Source organism: Crinia signifera, chromosome 11 (assembly GCF_055691185.1).
Source record: "Crinia signifera chromosome 11, ASM5569118v1, whole genome shotgun sequence".
Taxonomy (NCBI): Eukaryota; Metazoa; Chordata; class Amphibia; order Anura; family Myobatrachidae; genus Crinia; species Crinia signifera.
In genome coordinates this window covers 38,315,835-38,337,640 of record NC_139227.1, presented here as the reverse complement: position 1 = coordinate 38,337,640, position 21,806 = coordinate 38,315,835, and the positions used below count along the sequence as shown (strand labels likewise).

General features: G+C 50.2%; 1 protein-coding gene across 1 annotated transcript in view; it reads right to left on the bottom strand.

Annotated features, from left to right (window-relative positions):
• The window catches only part of LOC146046316 (fatty acyl-CoA hydrolase precursor, medium chain-like), a 47,574-nt gene extending 26,264 nt beyond the window's left edge, over positions 1-21,310 (bottom strand). The window contains exons 1-3 of the mRNA XM_083165572.1: positions 21,161-21,310; positions 12,183-12,387; positions 154-292 (exon numbers count right to left, since the gene is read on the bottom strand). Coding sequence (XP_083021698.1) covers positions 154-292; positions 12,183-12,387; positions 21,161-21,224 — 408 coding nt within the window. The 5' untranslated portion in view covers positions 21,225-21,310. The remainder of the gene's footprint in view (positions 1-153; positions 293-12,182; positions 12,388-21,160) is intronic.
• Between the last annotated feature and the right edge of the window lie 496 nt (positions 21,311-21,806).

Sequence of the window (21,806 nt, the reverse complement as noted above, 5' to 3'; positions counted from 1 at the left end):
AACCTAATTGCAGTCGACCCAATGAGCCACGCCCCATCTACCACTTACATAATAAGGAATCAATAAATGGAATTTCCTGATTTATGTCCCCATACCCCTGATATGTGGCTGACTGTAAGAACTGACCGGGACCGGCTTTACCACAATACGTACCGGCAATGGCGAACTCCTGGCTCTGTCGCTTGGCGTGAAGACGTTCAGGTACAGACAGTCTTCAGAAGTTGGGGGCAACTCAAATGGAGATTTATAATATGCTACCCATTCCGCCATAGAGTCTCTGTGCTGTAGACACCTGGATCGGGAAACATAATTATATAATGTAACAAACGTGGTTCCGGAACATCAGAGCTAGCGGATACAGAGATAATGAGTCTATTTACTAAGCCATGAAGAGAGATAAAGCACCAGCCAATCTTCTCTTAGCTGGTATATCGTAGGCTGTGTTAGAAAAATAACTGTTAGGGGCGGATATGTTGATACTTTATCTCTCATATCTGCTTGTATTGTTACCACCCAGAAGCAGCTGCAGATAAGCGACCAAGATGCGGAGGACATGCAGCTGCCCTTGCGCAGTTTGCTATCAATGCCCCATGTGGCTGCCTACAGGTTCATGTGTCTTAGAATCAGAACACCTTGCGGGGGCCTCATTCAGTGCACGCATCCCAATGACTTACATATAGCACCGGTAGCGAGAGCTCTGCACTAAGGATCAGTCTTGCACATGTGTGTGTGTACCTTTAGGGATGGATTCGGGGTGTGGCTTTCCTTGGGTTGGTGTGGCTGAGTTGCCTTGAGGTGACACACCTTAACATTTATTTAGCACTATTTCTTTTCCACTAAGTACAAGCAGGATACGGTCATTTGGTCTACAGCTAGTTGGTCGACAATCATTAGGTCAACACCATTAGGTGGACATGGTTCTAGGTCGACATGGTTCTAGGTCGACATGGTTCTAGGTCGACATGGCTTTAGGTCGACACAAGCATTGGTCTAGGTTGACAGTCAATAGGTCGACATGAGGTTTTTGACTGTTTTTTGACCCATGTGCAGACAGGCGGTATTTCATGCACTACCATAAACTAGGGCGGGGTGGGAGAACAAAATAGTGTGCTGAGCGTAGCTAGGCACCGCGCCCGAAGCACTGTGTGCGCAGCGAGCCATGCGAGGGGATGCGGTGCTACATCTCGTTGTCTATATTGGCACGACATGTGCCGACAGGCGGTATTTCATGCCCTACCACCCCCTGGGCCGATAGTGTGCCGAGCATAGTGAGGCACCGCGCCCCAAGCATGGCGAGTGCAGCGACGGGACTCGATGCACTTTAACCAGTGTCCATGTCGACATTTGGGTACAAAAACAGTAAAAAACCCCATGTCAACCTAGACCATGTCAACCTAATGCTTGTGTCGGCCTAATGACCTGTCGACCTAAACCCATGACCTGCCGACCTAATGGTGTCGACCTAATGACTGTCTACCAACCTGCTGTAGACCAAATGATCCCATTCTGTACAAGCCAGGGGAAAACGCAGGAATTTTATGGGGTGGGGGGGTCTCCGAATGTGCGTGTGTGTGTATCTCCTATATATTTAGCCAGATCTGTCAATCACTGTGTGCATAACGCTGGGAGGAGTTACAGTTACACACTTAACTCCACCCCCCCCCAGCGTTATACACACACAGTCAAACAGATCTGGCCAGCCCTGCATCAGGATGATCAGGGGGAGGAGTGCCAGCACAGGAGAGCCGTGCAGGAGAGTAGGAGAGGCAGCGGTGGGCAGAAGACGCAGTGAAGAACTGCGGCAGCAGGATCATCAGAAGCGGCAGTGGGAGCAGGAGAGCCGGGAAGCGTGAGCAGTGTAAGAAGCGCTGAGCGGCAGTGAGTATATGCTCCAACTGCGAATTCAGGGCACGGATTTAGTCATGAAAATGTGCGAATTTGAGGAAATTTTGTGTAAAAAAAAAAAAAAAAACACAGCTAGTTGGTCGACAATCATTAGGTCAACACCATTAGGTGGACATGGTTCTAGGTCGACATGGTTTTAGGTCAACATGGCTTTAGGTCGACACAAGCATTGGTCTAGGTTGACAGTCAATAGGTCGACATGAGGTTTTTGACTGTTTTTTTGACCCATGTGCCGACAGGCGGTATTTCATGCCCTACCATCCACTAGGGTGTGGTGGGAGAACAAAATAGTGTGCTGAGCATAGCTAGGCACCGCGCCTGAAGCACTGTGTGCGCAGCGAGCCATGCGAGGGGATGCGGTGCTACATCTCGTTGTCTATATTGGCACGACAGGCGGTATTTCATGCCCTACCACCCCATGGGCCGATAGTGTGCCGAGCATGAAATTAATTGTTTCCCAGTGGTACGCGGCGGTGGGGGGAGGGCTGGCCGCATGGCGGGAGTTAGGGATCCCTTTCCACCCACCATCTCAGTCACGGGCCAGGACCCGGTTCCCGGCGGCTCCGGCGGCGCCAGGTCAGCTCCTGCACCTCACTTTCAGGTACCATCCTTTCCCAAGGCAGGGGCAAGCTTACCAGCCGTATGCTGCCCCCGCCGGTCCACCTAGTCGCACTTATAGCCATGGTTGGTTTCCCACACCCTCACCCTGGGACCCCTACTGGCATCCTAGTTCTGGGGGCACTCCATTTCCATTTGGGCCCACCCCTGCCGGCTCCCATACATTGGCTGGCCCTCCGCCTGTCAGCTAGGTGCCCCACGCACCGGCCCAGGGCACAGGATCAGTAGGGGGGTCGCGGAGTTTCAATGCCGCAATAAAACTTGTGCTTGTTTCTCTTGAGGTATCAAGTGAAGCAAGTCCTGCCACGGTGCAGACCTCCAGGGGGAACGCTCCGGCTGGAGCACAGAACACTGACACGGCATCCAGAGTGGCGCATTCGGCCGCACCTCTCCACTCTTCTGGACCTGTTGCCCCTGAAGCGGATCCGGCCGGGGCGGGAGCATCACAGGGAGCTGGGACCTTGGAGGCGGCTGGTCCGTCTGATACTGGTGAGCATGATGTTGTTGATACTTCTCATTGCTCTTCTTCTTCCCATTCCTGTGGGTGACAGGGAATCGGGAGCGCATAGGCTCCCGCACGAATTTGCTAAATTGGTGGCGCGTGTGGTAGCAAAGCAGGAAGGCAGGAGCAAACGTGCTAGGAAAGTAATGGCGCGTGTGGTAGCAAAGCAGGAAGGCAGGAGCAAACGTGCTAGGAAAGTAAAGCCAGTGGCTGTGACTCTCCCGTCCTCCGATATGTTGCACTGCAGCAATACTGCGGTCTCCAGGGGCCTCCGGATGGGGATCAGGGGCAGGATCGCTAAGGGGAAATTAGTTTACATTTTAACGTTGACTAGTGACATGAAAATGGCGTTAGATCAGGTCAAGAAGGCGGCCGGCTCAGGTGGAACTCCTACCGGAGTTTCCACCACGGGCTTAAGGGTTTCCTCATATTTGCATCCTGCTACTTAGACACTAGGCCCGAGGAACACGCCAATGGTCTGCGTTATATTTTACTGGTGAACGAGACTTTTCTCGCTTACAAGGGTACAGCGTGGAGGGATCATGATGAAAAATTCCATCTTACCCATGACGGGACCTGTGTCATGCCAAGGCATTGGGCAGGATGGCTGGCCCTTTCTCTTCCGAGCCCTTGCCCAATATGTGTGTTTCACACATACTCCCAACTACTCTTTGGGAGTAGTGCCTAGGAAAGCTCTGGGTAAATACCGGTTAATCCAGCACTAGTCTTACCCCCTCGGTGCTTCCATTAACTACGCCATTCCTGACAATCTTTGCAGCGTGTGCTATCAACTATTTGATTAGGTGCTATGTTTAGTCCGCAGTTTCGGGCAGGGTGCTCTCAGGGCCAAGCTGACTCCCCAACTCATTCCGTTTTGTGGGTTTCCAGTTGGAAGGGGGTGTTTTTTCTGGGACAAATGTTTGCCGATGGGAGGCTCTGTCTCCTGCTCCTACTTTGAGAGGTTTAGCGCCTTTTTATATTGGTGAGTCCAGGATGAAACGGGGTGCCGCGGTGTAGCGCACTACCTGGACGATTTCCTCTTTGTGGGGCCAGGAGACAGCAGCACCTGCTCTCATTGTCCTCCGCCATTCGGGTATTTGGGGTCCTAGGGGTACCGGTTGCCGCTGACAAAACCAAGGGACCCACATGCGTCATCTCTTACCTAGGCATAGAAATAGACACGGCCGTCGGCTGCTGCCATCTTTCGGCGGCCAAGGTCCATAAGCTGTTGAGTCTCATTAGGGATGCTTGCAAAGGAAGAGGGCCAGTCTGTTAGTTTCCCTCAATTTCGCATGCCAGGTCATCCCCATGGGTAGAGGTTTTTGTCGCAAATTAGAGCGGGCTACCGCAGGTGTCAGGGACCCCATCACACTGTTAGACTGTCCCGGGAGATCCGTGATGACCTGGTCGTCTGGTCCACCTTTTTGGTGCACTTTAACCACGAGCTGCTGTGGCCCTCAGAGCCATCCCCTAATGCAAGGCTTCAGTTTTTTACGGATGCTGCGGGTCCACCGGTTTCGGGGCTTTCTTTCAGGGCAAATGGTGCGCAGCCCCAGTCATGGGTTGACTGAGGTTCACGGCCAACCTGCTCCTGTGAAACTTTTCCCCATAATCGTGGCATTGGAATTGTGGACCGCCAGGCTAGCAAACCAGATGATAGTGTTTTGGTGAGATAATCTGGGTGTGGTGCACGCCATTAACAACCAGCGCACCTCATCCCCTCAGGCTTTGCTTTTGCTTCAGCACCTGGTATTGCATTGTTTGCGCAACACAATACACTTCATGGCACGGCATGTTCCCGGGGTGGACAATGGCATTACAGATGCCTTGTCACGGTTCAACTTTGCAAAATTTTGCGAGTTGGCACCGGGTGCCTTGCCTCTGGGACTCACTTGTCCATGTTCTGAGTGGCTGAATGTAGAGCAGACATGAGGGAGTTAGCCTGGGGATCCCTGGCTCTTTCCACCCATATACGGCCGCTCAGCGGGATTGAGCGGCTCTTAAGACGTCCCCGGAGAGTAGCAGTGAGTCGGTCGATGACCGTTTGCTGGCTTTCGTGTGGGGTCAATATAGTGCAGGCAGGTCGAAGTTGGCCATGGTGGCTGCCTTGGCCGGGATTTCGTTCCGTGCCCCGGCTACACGGGAAAAAAGATCCTACCAAATCCTTGTGCTCGCAAAGGCTATGAGGGCTTGGGCGCGGAACCAGCCGGTTATGGTGGACTCTCGCAAGCCTATCTATCTGCAGATGCTGTGGACATTGATAGACTGCATACCCGATGTAGCAGAGAGCACAGGTGAAGCGTAGCTATTTCAGGTGGCTTTCACGTTGTTGGGGCCTTTCGCATTCGCAAACTGGTGGCAGCCAGTAAGAGGGCCACTGATTCAGGTCTGCGGTTCGAAGACATGGTCTTCCAGGACGGGTTAGTCCTTTGTAAGATCCGCCGTGCTAAGACCAATCAGCTAGGCAGGGGCCAGTGGGTGCCCTTGAAGCCCGAGAGCAAAGGATTACCAGTGCGACTAGCCGGGGCGTATGCACCTCAGAAGCTGGTGCGGTCTTAACGTTTTTGGCACATGCTGATGCATTGCCATTGACACGCTTACATTTTACTGCGGTATTTAAGCGCTGTGTGGCTGCGATGGGGGTGTCGCCAATTACGGGACGCATTCGTTCCGTGTTGGGGCGGCCACCAGCGCAGCAGCGGCAGGACTTCCAGTAGCTGTCATCCAAGAGCTGGGACGCCGGCGGTCCTCCCCGTATAATTCTTATATAAGTTTAGATAAGGTTTAGTATGCGCGGACCTGAAAAACTTTGTTTTACACTCGGTTTTGGAACGGCCAGCGTTCCGGAATCGAGGGTGTGAAGGGAATTTTTTTATTTTTCCTCCGATAGTGGGCTGATTTACAATTGGCTTCCCCCTCAAGTCAACCGGAGGTTTTTTAAGGTTTTCACCTTCACTTGGGTTCTTTGGTGTACTAATTCAAGTTGTGCATTATATATGTCCTAACATTAAGTTGTGTCTATCTTACAGTTTACGTTTACGATGCTAACCGGTTAGGTTTTCTTTTTCAGCCCCTTCCCCTCCCTCATGACTCGTGCCACTGTCTGGTTCATAGGGCATTCGTGGTTTTCTGGACATCAAAGCATCAGCTAGCTGCCAAGGCACCCATAGAGTTAGGGGCACGGGCAGTTCATTGGTTTTGGTGTCAGGGTTTTTTCGCTGGGAAGGTCTTTTGGCCTGGGGATATGCTAAAGAGCGCAGATGGGGCCTCCCAGATGTCTTGGTCACCCACCTTGTGGGTATGACTTAGTCCGCGTGACCGACATTGGCCGATCTTAAAAGGTAGAAGACGATTTTAAGAAGTTGGTTGGTCGCTGGCCCAGGTTGCGAGTTTTGTGGACTGAAATTGTGCCTCGCATTAATTGGAGAGGCTGTCGTGATCCGGCGGCCTTGGAAAGGGACAAGCGTTCTGCACCCGTCTTTAGTCCTCGAGTCCTCCCCGATACTACAGGAAAGTTAGTGTCCATTTGTCAGGCGAAGGCATGACAGTCTTTCTACAAGACCTGTTCCATTGTTTAGGGTAGGATTTTTGTTGTTGAGTTTAGCATAGGTCTATTGTTAGGGTTGGCGGGCGGCGGTTCTGCAGTAATTACCTATAGTGGTAATTTTTTAACCTAGCTGTGGCGGGAAGGCGCTCTCGACCAGCGGTCAATTTTGAGGTACAGGTGGTCACTGTGCGGTATTGCCCCACTCTGCCAGGATAGCTGTTGAGTCCTGCCCCCGAGGGGGGACGTTGGCCACTTCTTTGAAGTGTCCTCGCCATGCCATAGGAGGGGCGGTAAGACCGTCACAGTGCGGGCTGTGCCTTAAATTCAATGGGGGTGGTTCATCGCCCTGTGTTATAAGTTGGGGCGTTGTAGTCGCCACCATTACTAACACCTGAGCCTGTTTCCAAGCGTTGGCGTTTTAGTCGTCCTCCGGGGCATGGCCCAAGGTAAGAAAAGCTAGAGAGTGGGAATGCAGCGTCCCCTGAGCACCTTTCCCTCCTTGGGTTAATTACCAATTTGAATAAAAAACCGTGAAATGTTTCATCCGTACTGTGTCTGTGTCAGTCATTTCGCACCTTCATAAGTGTTACAAGTTGGAAAGCAGAGATTGTAGAGCCTACCTCATTGGTGTTATGTGCTAGGGTTTTGCGCTAGGGTTTTGCGCTAGGGTTTTGAGGTTGAATATTTTAATAGGAATAAAATAATTCAGCACTTATATTATACTTTCTAGCACTATCCGTTTTGAAACCCTTTTTACCCTTTGCTTCTGCTTCTTCTAATTAAAATTTAATATTTGCAGTTAAATCACCGAAAAAAAACATTTTCAGGGGTTAGCCGCAAAATATTAAGTATCACTGGAAAGTATGTAGGAGGGATCGCAGCAGGAATCTCCGATCCCCGCTGTGATCCCTCCTGCACCGCCGCCGGCCGTATCCCCAATAGGTGCGAAGCTTCCCGATATATTAACATCGGGAAGCAGCGCAGCGCATCCCTGGGCTACCGCCATTCACTTCACAGATGGTGGTAGCCCATTGTAGCCTATGGGCTACTGATAACACTGCTGCCGGGACAGTGCGGTCAGTGGGGTACGGCGGGGGGGGGGTCAGCGCTAACCGTGCATGCACAGACGCCCAGCTCACAGTGATGTGTCAGTGCAGCAGCAGATTCCATTGCACTTTACAATAGTAGACAGTGATAAAACAAACTGGGTAACAACAGACAGACTCGGAGGTAGGAGAGCCCTGCTGCAAGCTTACAATCTATAGGGATATACAGTAGGAGGGAAACTTAAGGACAGGCACCAGTAATAGCATAGCAGTCCCACCAAGTTACAAGTCCAGTAGGGAAGCTATATAATACATAAGTGCCTCAGAGGGTTATGCGTGTAGAACTTAAATATGATAGGTTTGCCTGAACAGGTGAGTTTTCAGGGAACGCTTCAAAGTTTGGAGGCTAGTGGAGAGTCTTAAGGCCCCCACACACAGCACAATTTTCAGGCATTTTCTGAGCGATTTTACTAAATTGCTCAGAAAATGCCTGAAAATGCATGTAAATCGCTGTGTATATAGCCCACACAGCGATTTACATGCGCGCACCCGCCGTTCTGAATCTGTCCAAGATTCAGAACGGACGGGCTGTACAATACAGAGCAGTCGCTCAGAAAGCTCCTGCTCATCTCCCGCATGTGTGGCTGCGGGCAGATGAGCAGGGCTGTTCTGAGCGACTGAAGCCCCGCTGAACGCCGCCGCCGCTGCACCTGACACCACCGCCGCCGCACCTGACACCACCGCCGCCGCTGATCCCGATGACAGGCACCGCCGGAGACCACCGCCGAGCCGATGACGTCACCGCCGGAGACAGCCCTCCTGATGACGCCGCGGGACAGAGCCGCGATGCTGGACTCCAGAGTAGGTAAAGTATATCTATTTTTTTCCCACTGTGCCACCAATGTTTGGGGGGCGAATATCACTATACCACCAACGTAATATCCTTAATTATCTCCATCCTGGGGTGGGGGACTATCTCCACTATGTATATATATATATATATATATATATATGTGTATGTATATATATATATATATATATATATATATATATATATATATATATATATGTGTATGTATATATATATATATATATATATATATATATATGTGTATATATATATATATATATATATATATATATATGTGTATATATATATATATATATATATATATATATATGTGTATATATATATATATATATATATATATATATATATATATATGTGTGTGTATATATATATATATATATATATGTGTGTATATATATATATATATATATATATATATATATATATATGTGTATATATATATATATATATATATGTGTGTATATATATATATATATATATATGTGTATATATATATATATATGTGTGTATATATATATATATATATATATATGTGTATATATATATATATATATATATATATATATATATATATATGTGTATATATATATATATATGTATATATATGTGTATATATATATATATATATATATATATATATCTATATATATATATATATATATATATGTGTATATATATATATATATGTGTGTATATATATATATATGTGTGTATATATATGTGTATATATATATATATATATATATATATATACACAGTATACACATACACAGTGCAGTTTGATGGCATGTGCGGCGTGACAGTCGTGACAGATTTGAAATCTCCCATGCTGAATCTCCCAATTTGAATCTCTGACACAAATCTCTCTGTATGTGGCTCATTATCTGAAATGAGCCACAAGAGTGAAATCTCTTGTGCTGAATCTCCCGTTATGTATCTCTGGCACACATCTCTGCGTATGTAGGGCCCTTTACTGTGCGTGGAAGAGCATTCCATAGGATGGGAGCAGCCAGATGAAAGTCCTGTAATAGTGAATGGGAGCTGGTGATCCGTGCAGAAGAGAGACGCAGATCTTGTGCAGGGGGGAGTGGTCGAGATGGGAGATCTTTTGTATTTTGTGATAAGTAGAGAGATATATGCTGGTGCTATAAGTAGAGAGATATATGCTGGTACTATCACTATGGCCCCTGCACACAGCAATGTAGGGGCATTTTCTAAGCGATCTAGTGATAAGGCCCCGTGTGTAAGTGCCACAAGAACCTCAATTATTGATTAATAATGTGGAGTGTGCAGCTGCACTGTGTCCCAGCATGATGTAAATAGGGTGTGCATGATGTAAATAGGGTGTGCATTCTAAGACCCCCCCCCCCTCCTCTGCCATGAAAAATATTGGTTCCGGGTACCAAGGGACTTCGTTACATTGTGGGGTAAATTTACTAAAGCTTCTAAAAATGAAAAGTAGGGATGTTGCCCATAGCAACCACTCAGATTCTAGCCATCATTACTCTATTGCATCCTATAAAATTAATTATAGAATCTGGTTGCTATGGGCAACATCCCCTCTTTTCACTTTTAGAAGCTTTAGTAAATTTAGCCCTGGCCAAGCTTTTAGGACCCATGCAGTGTCCCCCTGAAGGGGAGTGGCAACATAATGTTAGGGGTGTGGCCGGCCCCTTTTGGGAGGTCAGGTTCCTAGCACCGCATACACACCCCTTCCTTTGCTCTTAGGAGACCCTGCATATAATTTTACCCAGGGCTGCATGGGCAATTCTATCAAGGTTGACACGCATTGGGTCGACCACTGAAGGTCGACAAGGCTGAGGTTGACACATTAAATAGGTATACAGGGTCGGCACAAGCATTAGGTTGACAATGAGTAGATTAATAGCCAAAAGGTTGACATGATTTTTTTTTTATATTTAAACGACATGTGGGGCAGGCGGCATTTCATGCCCTTACAATCACTACAGTGTGGTGTCGACATTCGTGACAAAAAGCATGAAAAACTCATGTTGACCTTTTGACTGTGGACTTTCCCATTGACGACCTAATGCTTGTGTCGCCATTCTGACCCTGTCAACCTTACCCATGTCGATAGTTTTCAGGTGTCAACATTCAGTGGTCGACCCAATGCATGTCGACCTAAATTGGGTTAACCCAATGACCCATACCCATTTTACTTATAGGCAGCAGAATACCAGACTAAAGCTGGGCACACACTACTGTGATTTCGCACAGCAGTGTATGCCCAGCCAATCACCAGAAGGCCCCAGGCAGCAGGGTCGCATCTGATCCATCAACTTGTGATGGATGGCATGTGACCCCTGTTCCCCATCGCCGTCGGGAGGTCCAAGGTGGGACATGCATGCAGGTCCGACCGACAACTTAGGTCTGATGCAACCCGGGCCGCGCATCGGACCTGAGGGGACATCACATTGACCCGATTTGGGTGAAATTGGCACAAATCGAGTTAAGGCCCCCATACATTAGGCCGACTTGTCCTCAGGACAAGTCAGACCTAATTCTCCTGTGAGCCGCCCGGGAGCTCCCCGGGAGGCTCACATACACTTTGGAACTTGAGCCAAATATGACATGTGATAAATCGCTTGTGATTTATCACATGTCGGGGAGCAGGGGGCGGGCGGTGAGGTGCAGGGGGGGCGGCGGTGATCCTCATCAGGGGGAGCAGTGGGGCAGGCAGCGGGTCCCTGAGCACTTGGCTGGCGGCGCCGGCGAGTGCTGACCTGGCCGGGGCGGTGTGATGATCACAGTCTCTCTCTAATTCAGTAGCGCTGTGGGAGCAGCGGGACAGGACGCGCAGTGGCGGGTATTAGATTTTTTAAAAACCTGTCAAATGACTGGCTCAGCCAATCAGAGAACGGCCAGTCATTTGACAGGTTTTTTAAAAATCTAATACCCGCCACTGCCACTGCGCGTCCCACTCCTGTCCCGCAGCGCTGCTGAATGAGAGACTGTTATCGTCACACCGCCCCGGCCAGGTCAGCACTCGCCGGCGCCGCCAGCCAAGCGCTCAGGGACCCGCTGCCCGCCCCACTGCTCCCCCGGTTGTCTGCATGCATATGCCTGTCAGGTGGGCAGGCATATGCATACAGGGAGTCGGACGTGATCGTACATGCTGACCGCCCGACCTCCCTGATCCGGTCCGATGCGTAGGGGACCGCGGAGCGGATCAGATATCACACACCCGCGATTTTGGGCCGATTTCACCCGGTTATCGGCCCAAAGTGCCGAAATCGGATGAAATCTTCCCAAAATCGCATAGTGTATGGGGGCCTTAACTCACTACAAGGACATGACACCAACATTCTGGGGGACAAAGGGGTTTATTCTAGTTCATTCTTTCTGACAAAATCCTTCATAGATGGACAAAACCATGTGCACTGCAGGGGGGCAGATGTAACATGTGCAGAGAGAATTAGATTTGGGTGAGTTATTTTGTTTCTGTGCAGGGAAAATACTGACTGCTTTATTTTACACTTCAATATAGATCTCACTTTGAAGAAAAACCCCACCCAAATCTAATTCTCTCTGCACAAGTAACACCTGCCCCACCTGCAGTGCACATGGTTTTGTCCATCTAAGAAGGATTTTGTCAGAAAGAATGGACTAGAATAACCCCACTGAACTTAATTCCATCCATTATGGTTTATAATAACGATGCACCAAACTCACATTGGGGGGTATTCGGAGGCTTCTCTGGTAGCGCCCCAGGGCACTGGAGGTTCCGGATTTGCAAATCTTAATGGTCCAAGTGGTGGCTTTGCAAAGGGGATTCCAAAAAATGCATCCACTGTTTTAGATGTTTCCTTTACCGCCAGCGTCACCCCTCGTAGTTTTCCATACTGCGTGCCCACCAGCGGCCTCTCATCCTCGGGTGCTGAAAACAGAGACAATTACAGACAGCCGGCAGGCATAGCGGAGAGAGGAAAGTCAGATGTATATACCCAGAGGGAGCTTTCCTGTAGCTGTGGTGCCACTGTACCATAAATGGGCATTCTCTAAATACACAAAAGATGGGGACCCCCTGTCATGGGGCATCTGATCTGAGGGGCAGATGTGCTAAGCCCGGTAAAGCAGTGATAAAGTGCAATGTTATAATGCACCAGCCAATCAACTCCTAACTGTCATTTTTCAAACACAGCTGATTGTCTTGTGTGTTACAATTAGAGACTGATTTCATCTAGAGTGGGGGGTGGAGAGGAGTGTGGGGTGCCGGCCTGGGCCATTAGCATATGTGAACGCCCAGCATTTCACGGGCGTTCCCATAAAAACACTGGGTGTACACTTGCTAATGTGTCCGTGACGCACGTGCGGGGGGGCGGACAGCTGAAATAACCAGATGTCAACTGCCCGCACTATTACCTGTACTTCTACACGCAGATGTATGGGTGGCTTTCACCATCATTCGATGGTCGGCGACCATCGAAAGATGGAGGAGGTTCCCAATGGATGTTCATGTAAAACAGCCAATCGCAAACCTTGCGAACGCACCCCACGTGTAAATGAGTGGCGGCTTACCATTTCCAAGGAGGGGTTAGAGTGACTCGCAAGGATGCGAATTCGCATCTGAGCGAGTCAACCTGAATAAGGGCCCTGTGTGTGCAAATCTGCAACAACCTAGACATAGAGATGGAGCCCCTCTCATCCAGCCCGCCATGGCGCCGTTTCTGGCGGAGTCCCTGTGCAGTGATGCCTTATGTGCACTCTGACGTGTATATGATGCATGTTGCAGTAGCGTGTGCATGTACAGGCATGACTGAATCAGGCGTGTCCCTGTGCAGTGATGCCTTATGTGCACTCTGACATATGTATATGATGCATGTTGCAGTAGCGTGTGCATGTATAGGTATGATGGGATCAGGCGTGTCCCTGTGCAGTGATGCCTTATGTGCACTCTGACGTGTGTATATGACGTATGTTGCAGTAGCGTGTGCATGTACAGGCATGCCGGGATCAGACGTGTCCCTGTGCAGTGATGCCTTATGTGCACTCTGACATATGTATATCATGCATGTTGCAGTAGCATGTGCATGTACAGGTATGCCGGGATCAGACGTGTCCCTGTGCAGTGATGCCTTATGTGCACTTTGACGTGTGTATATGACGCATGTTGCAGTAGCGTGTGCATGTACAGGCATGCTGGGATCAGACGTGTCCCTGTACAGTGATGCCTTATGTGCACTCTGACGTGTGTGTATATGATGCATGTTGCAGTAGCGTGTGCATGTACAGACATGCTGGGATCAGACGTGTCCCTGTGCAGTGATGCCTTATGTGCACTCTGACGTGTGTGTATATGACGCATGTTGCAGTAGCGTGTGCATGTACAGGCATGCCGGGATCAGACGTGTCCCTGTGCAGTGATGCCTTATGTGCACTCTGACATATGTATATGATGCATGTTGCAGTAGCGTGTGCATGTACAGGTATGCCGGGATCAGACGTGTCCCTGTGCAGTGATGCCTTATGTGCACTCTGACGTGTGTATATGACGCATGTTGCAGTAGCGTGTGCTTGTACAGGCATGATGGGATCAGACGTGTCCCTGTGCAGTGATAACTTATGTGTACTCTGACGTGTGTATATGATGCATGTTGCAGTAGCATGTGCATGTATAGGTATGACGGGATCAGACGTGTCCCTGTGCAGTGATACCTTATGTGTACTCTGACGTGTGTATATGATGCATGTTGCAGTAGCGTGTGCATGTATAGGTATGACGGGATCAGACATGTCCCTGTGCAGTGATGCCTTATGTGCACTCTGACATATGTATATGATGCATGCTGCAGTAGCGTGTGCATGTACAGGCATGCCGGGATCAGACGTGTCCTTGTGCAGTGATGCCTTGTGTCCACTCTGGCATGTGTATATGACGCATGTTGCAGTAGCGTGTGCATGTTCAGGCATGCCGGGATCAGGCGTGTCCCTGTGCAATGATGCCTTATGTGCACTCTGACATGTGTATATGATGCATGTTGCAGTAGCGTGTGCATGTACAGGCGTGGCAGGATCAGGCGCATTGAGTCCTGTTGGAGAAAGTGCGCAATACAAATAAAATCATTATAATTCTTATGTGAAATAACTAAAGTAAAACCCATTTGCTTTGTGTGGAATTGAGCTCACAGGGTGGAATATGAGCACGCATTAAATATTTGTGGATTAAACATGGATTAGTGCCCGGCCAGGTTTGTATGAGAACTATTTGATCATAAATCAACAAAATCATAACTCAATTTCGTAATCTGCATTGTGACCATTCTTACTGTGGTTTCAGTCCTGCCAAATGCGATAGCCCGTGCAGGTGCGCCTGGTCACGTGCAACTCGGTCACGCCAAGAGTCTTTCACACTTAAAACATGAATCGTATTTGCAAAACAAAAATCCAGAAAAGCAAGAAAACTGCATTTCTCCCTGATCAGCCGGTTGGGTGACCTCTGTGTGCCATTGAGTCTGTGTGCCACTGAGTGTGTATCACTGAGTCTGTGTGCCACTGAGTCTGTGTGCATAGGACTCCAAACTCGCGGATGTGGCTTCTCCTCATCAGTTCTGTTTTAATTCATCTGCGCCTTTGTAGATGTGTAATGCCAATTCCTCCCATTAATGTGACAGGCTGTGTCTTAAGTACACTGTGAGACACTTGTTTCTGTGTCTACAACCCAATGAAGGCCCTCATGCAGGTTGGCTCCACAAGCTGCAAATATCACCGTTTACTGAGTGCCTGAGACGTCGCCACGCTGACCATCGAATGATTTCTCCTGCCTTCGCAAATAAAAGTCAGTTGAAACTGACTTTTATTTACGAGCGTCCTGTGACGTCAGCCGCCCACTCTGCTGCCCACTGTACTGTGCTCTGCTAATCTCCCCATCCTGTACTCTGCTGCCCAGAGATCATGCACTGTACTGTGCTCTGCTAATCCCCACATCCCGTACTCTGCTGCCCAGAGATCATGCACTGTACTGTGCTCTGCTAATCCCCCCCCCCTCCATCCTGTACTCTGCTGCCCATGGATCATGCACTGTACTGTGCTCTGCTAATCCCCCCCCCATCCCATACACTGCTCCCCAAGGATCATGCACTGTACTGTGCTCGCTAATCCCCCCCCATCCCGTACTCTGCTGCCCACGAGATCATGCACTGTACTGTGCTCTACTAACCCCCCCCCCATCCTGTACTCTGCGCTGCTCAGAGATCAAGCACTGCACTGTGCTCTACTAACCCCCCCCCCATCCTATACTCTGCTGCCCAGAGATTATGCACTGTACTGTGCTCTGCTAATCCCCCCCCCATCCTATACTCTGATGTCCAGAGATCATGCACTGTACTGTGCTCTACTAATCCCCCCCATCCAGTACTCTGCTGCCCATGGATCATGCACTGTACTGTGCTCTGCTAATCCCCCCAATCTTGTACTCTGCGATCATGCACTGTACTGTGCTCTACTAATCCCCCCATCCTATACTCTGCGATCATGCATGGCACTGTGCTCTGCAAATCCCCCCCATCCTGTACTCTGCTGCCCAGAGATAATGCACTGTACTGTGCTCTACTACCCCCCCCCATCCTGTACTCTGCTGCCCAGAGATCATGCACTGTACTGTGCTCTGCTACCCCCCCCCCCCCCCATCCTGTACTCTGCTGCTCAGAGATCATGCACTGTACTGTTCTCTGCTAATCCCCCCCATCCTATACTCTGATGTCCAGAGATGATGCACTGTACTGGGCTCTGCTAATCCCCCCATCCTATACTCTGCTGCCCAGAGATCATGCACTGTACTGTGCTCTACTAATCCCCCCCCATCCTATACTCTGCTGCCCAGAGATCATGCACTGTACTGTGCTCTGCTAATCCCCCCAATCTTGTACTCTGCGATCATGCACTGTACCGTGCTCTGCTAATCCCCCCATCCTGTACTCTGCTGTCCAGAGATCATGCACTGTACTGTGCTCTGCTAATCCCCCCCATCCTATACTCTGCTGCCCAGAGATCATGCACTGTACTGTGCTCTGCTAATCCCCCCATCCTATACTCTGCTGCCCAGAGATCATGCACTGTACTGTGCTCTGCTAATCCCCCCCCCATCCTGTACTCTGCTGCCCAGAGATCATGCACTGTACTGTGCTCTACTAATCCCCCCCATCCAGTACTCTGCTGCCCATGGATCATGCACTGTACTGTGCTCTGCTAATCCCCCCCCATCCAGTACTCTGCTGCCCATGGATCATGCACTGTACTGTGCTCTGCTAATCCCCCCAATCTTGTACTCTGCGATCATGCACTGTACCGTGCTCTGCTAATCCCCCCCCCCATCCTGTACTCTACTGTCCAGAGATCATGCACTGTACTGTGCTCTGCTAATCCCCCCCATCCTTTACTCTGCTGCCCAGAGATCATGCACTGTACTGTGCTCTACTAACCCCCCCCCCATCCTGTACTCTGCTGCCCAGAGATCATGCACTGTACCGTGCTCTGGTTATCCCCCCATCCTGTACTCTGCTGCCCAGAGATCATGCACTGTACTGTGCTCTGCTAATCCCCCCCCCCCCCCATCCTGTACTCTGCTGCCCAAAGATCATGCACTGTACTGTGCTCTGCTAATCCGCCCTATCCCATACTCTGCTGCCCATGGATCATGCACTGTACTGTGCTCGCTAATCCCCCCATCCTGTACTCTGCTGCACAGAGATCATGCACTGTACTGTGCTCTGCTAATCCCCCCCTCATCCTGTACTCTGCTGCCCATAGATCATGCACAGTACTGTGCTCTACTAATCCCCCCAATCCTGTACTCTGCTGCCCAAAGATCATGCACTGTACTGTGCTCTGCTAATCCGCCCTATCCCATACTCTGCTGCCCATGGATCATGCACTGTACTGTGCTCACTAATACCCCCATCCTGTACTCTGCTGCACAGAGATCATGCACTGTACTGTGCTCTGCTAATCCCCCCCTCATCCTGTACTCTGCTGCCCAGAGATCATGCACTGTACTGTGCTCTAATCCCCCCCCCCATCCTATACTCAGATGTCCAGAGATCATGCACTGTACTGTGCTCTACTAATCCCCCCCATCCAGTACTCTGCTGCCCATGGATCATGCACTGTACTGTGCTCTACTAATCCCCCCCATCCTGTACTCTGCTGCCCAGAGATCATGCACTGTACTGTGCTCTGCTAATCCCCCCCATCCCGTACTCTGCTGCCCAGAGATCATGCACTGTACTGCGCTCTGCTAATCCCCCCCATCCTGTACTCTGCTGCCCAGAGATCATGCACTGTACTGTGCTCTAATCCCCCCCCCCATCCTATACTCTGATGTCCAGAGATCATGCACTGTACTGTGCTCTACTAATCCCCCCCATCCAGTACTCTGCTGCCCATGGATCATGCACTGTACTGTGCACTGCTAATCCCCCCAATCTTGTACTCTGCGATCATGCACTGTACCGTGCTCTGCTAATCCCCCCCATCCTGTACTCTGCTGTCTAGAGATCATGCACTGTACTGTGCTCTGCTAATCCCCTCCATCCTATACTCTGCGATCATGCACGGCACTGTGCTCTGCAAATCCCCCCCATCCTGTACTCTGCTGCCCAGAGATCATGCACTGTACTGTGCTCTACTACCCCCCCCCCCATCCTGTACTCTGCTGCCCAGAGATCATGCACTGTACTGTGCTCTGCTACCCCCCCCCCCATCCTGTACTCTGCTGCCCAGAGATCATGCACTGTACTGTTCTCTGCTAATCCCCCCCCCATCCTATACTCTGATGTCCAGAGATCATGCACTGTACTGTGCTCTGCTAATCCCCCCCATCCTGTACTCTGCTGCCCATGGATCATGCACTGTACTGTGCTCTGCTAATCCCCCCATCCTGTACTCTGCTGCCCAGAGATCATGCACTGTACTGTGCTCTGCTAATCCCCCCCATCCTGTACTCTGCTGCCCAGAGATCATGCACTGTACTGTGCTCTAATCCCCCCCCCATCCTATACTCTGATGTCCAGAGATCATGCACTGTACTGTGCTCTACTAATCCCCCCCATCCAGTACTCTGCTGCCCATGGATCATGCACTGTACTGTGCACTGCTAATCCCCCCAATCCTGTACTCTGCGATCATGCACTGTACCGTGCTCTGCTAATCCCCCCCATCCTGTACTCTGCTGTCTAGAGATCATGCACTGTACTGTGCTCTGCTAATCCCCCCATCCTATACTCTGCGATCATGCACGGCACTGTACTCTGCTGCCCAGAGATCATGCACTGTACTGTACTCTACTACCCCCCCCCCCATCATGTACTCTGCTGCCCAGAGATCATGCACTGTACTGTGCTCTGCTACCCCCCCCCCCATCCTGTACTCTGCTGCCCAGAGATCATGCACTGTACTGTTCTCTGCTAATCCCCCCCATCCTATACTCTGATGTCCAGAGATCATGCACTGTAATGTGCTCTGCTATTTCCCCCCCATCCTGTACTCTGCTGCCCATGGATCATGCACTGTACTGTGCTCTGCTAATCCCCCCATCCTATACTCTGCTGCCCAGAGATCATGCACTGTACTGTGCTCTGCTAATCCCCCCCCCATCCTGTACTCTGCTGCCCAGAGATCATGCACTGTACTGTGCTCTACTAATCCCCCCCATCCTTTACTCTGCTGCCCAGAGATCATTCACTGTACTGTGCTCTGCTAATCCCCCCAATCTTGTACTCTGCGATCATGCACTGTACCGTGCTCTGCTAATCCCCCCCATCCTGTACTCTGCTGTCCAGAGATCATGCACTGTACTGTGCTCTGCTAATCCCCCCCATCCGATACTCTACTGCCCAGAGATCATGCACTGTACTGTGCTCTGCTAATCCCCCCCCCATCCTGTACTCTGCTGCCCAGAGATCATGCACTGTACTGTGCTCTACTAATCCCCCCCATCCAGTACTCTGCTGCTCATGGATCATGCACTGTACTGTGCTCTGCTAATCCCCCCCCATCCAATACTCTGCTGCCCATGGATCATGCACTGTACTGTGCTCTGCTAATCCCCCCAATCTTGTACTCTGCGATCATGCACTGTACCGTGCTCTGCTAATCCCCCCCCCATCCTGTACTCTGCTGTCCAGAGATCATGCACTGTACTGTGCTCTGCTAATCCCCCCATCCTTCACTCTGCTGCCCAGAGATCATGCACTGTACTGTGCTCTACTAACCCCCCCCATCCTGTACTCTGCTGCCCAGAGATCATGCACTGTACCGTGCTCTGGTTATCCCCCCATCCTGTACTCTGCTGCCCAGAGATCATGCACTGTACTGTGCTCTGCTAATCTGCCCTATCCCATACTCTGCTGCCCATGGATCATGCACTGTACTGTGCTCACTAATACCCCCATCCTGTACTCTGCTGCACAGAGATCATGCACTGTACTGTGCTTTGCTAATCCCCACCTCATCCTGTACTCTGCTGCCCAGAGATCATGCACTGTACTGTGCTCTACTAATCCCCCCAATCCTGTACTCTGCGATCATGCACGGCACTGTGCTCTGCTAATCCCCCCCCATCCTGTACTCTGCTGCCCAGAGATCATGCACTGTACTGTGCTCTGCTAATCCCCCCCCATCCTTCACTCTGCTGCCCAGAGATCATGCACTGTACTGTGCTCTACTAACCCCCCCCCATCCTGTACTCTGCTGCCCAGAGATCATGCACTGTACTGTGCTCTGCTAATCTGCCCTATCCCATACTCTGCTGCCCATAGATCATGCACTGTACTGTGCTCACTAATACCCCCATCCTGTACTCTGCTGCACAGAGATCATGCACTGTACTGTGCTCTGCTAATCCCCCCCTCATCCTGTACTCTGCTGCCCAGAGATCATGCACTGTACTGTGCTCTACTAATCCCCCCAATCCTGTACTCTGCGATCATGCACGGCACTGTGCTCTGCTAATCCCCCCCCATCCTGTACTCTGCTGCACAGAGATCATGCACTGTACTGTGCTCTGCTAATCCCCCCCTCATCCTGTACTCTGCTGCCCAGAGATCATGCACTGTACTGTGCTCTACTAATCCCCCCAATCCTGTACTCTGCGATCATGCACGGCACTGTGCTCTGCTAATCCCCCCCCATCCTGTACTCTGCTGCCCAGAGATCATGCACTGTACTTTGCTCTGCTAATCTCCCCATCCAGTACTCTGCTGCCCAGAGATAATGCACTGTACTGTGCTATCCATACTTGCCTACCTGACGCTCTCCATACGGGAGAAAATGCTCTGATCCTGTGCTTCCCTGGTAATGTATGATTGCCATCACCTGTGGTGAAACACCTTTACCTAGCTCCCCACAGGTGATGGCAATCATACGTTACCAGGGAAGCACAGGAACAGAGCCAAGGGCGGAACTACCATAGGTGCAGGGGGTGCAGCTGCTATGGGGTCCACTTTGCCTGTCAAAGTATCATGTGCTGTAAACATTTTTTCAGCATTAGGAGATAAATAGGGGCCCTTACAAACTTTTGCTATGGGGCCCATGTATCTAGTTACGCCACTGAACAGAGCATTTTCTCTCGCATGGAGAGTGTCAGGTAGGTAAGTATGTGCTAATCCCCCGCATCCTGCACTCTGCGATTATGCACTCAGTTACGTTACTCTCACCTGTCCCGAGGATTGCCCCAGTAATCAGGCCAAGGACAAACACCTGGATCCAGCCAAATCCCATGGCTGAAAGCAGAAAAAGTTTTTGCGTTGTGCAGTGTCCTTACTGCAAAGAGAATGTGCCAGGTTCAGCTAATCCGAGATCAGTCATTAAACACACCTCACACACACACACACACTTTAACATTTTATTATTATTGCAGCAGGAATCTGAGACTCCTGATTGGTCAGCTACGTTTGCAGTCACACCCCTGTGCCTGTGAGACTTGCAGCCTCCCAATGTTACTACTACAAGTCTAAAGTAACAGATAAGAGGTAGCATATAACAAATGTTATCCTAAATATGGCACGCAGGATTCTGTACCTAACTGGTAAACTATAATATAAAAATCACAATATACTAGGTGATTTATCGCGGCCTACGGGCGCTCTTCACACCGGCGTAAGGGGCTCCGACCCCTTAGCCCGTGAAGGCCTTTATTGCGTGAAATTTGGTTTGTACAGGGGGGCGGGTATGGTGTTGTTATATGTGGCTATGCTGCGAGTAGAGTGGCGGGTGCGGTGGTGTGGCTGGTGGGTGTGCAGGTGGCGTGGGTGGGTGAGGGTCTGGTGCGAGGGTGTGGTGAACGTGGGGAGGTTGATTGCG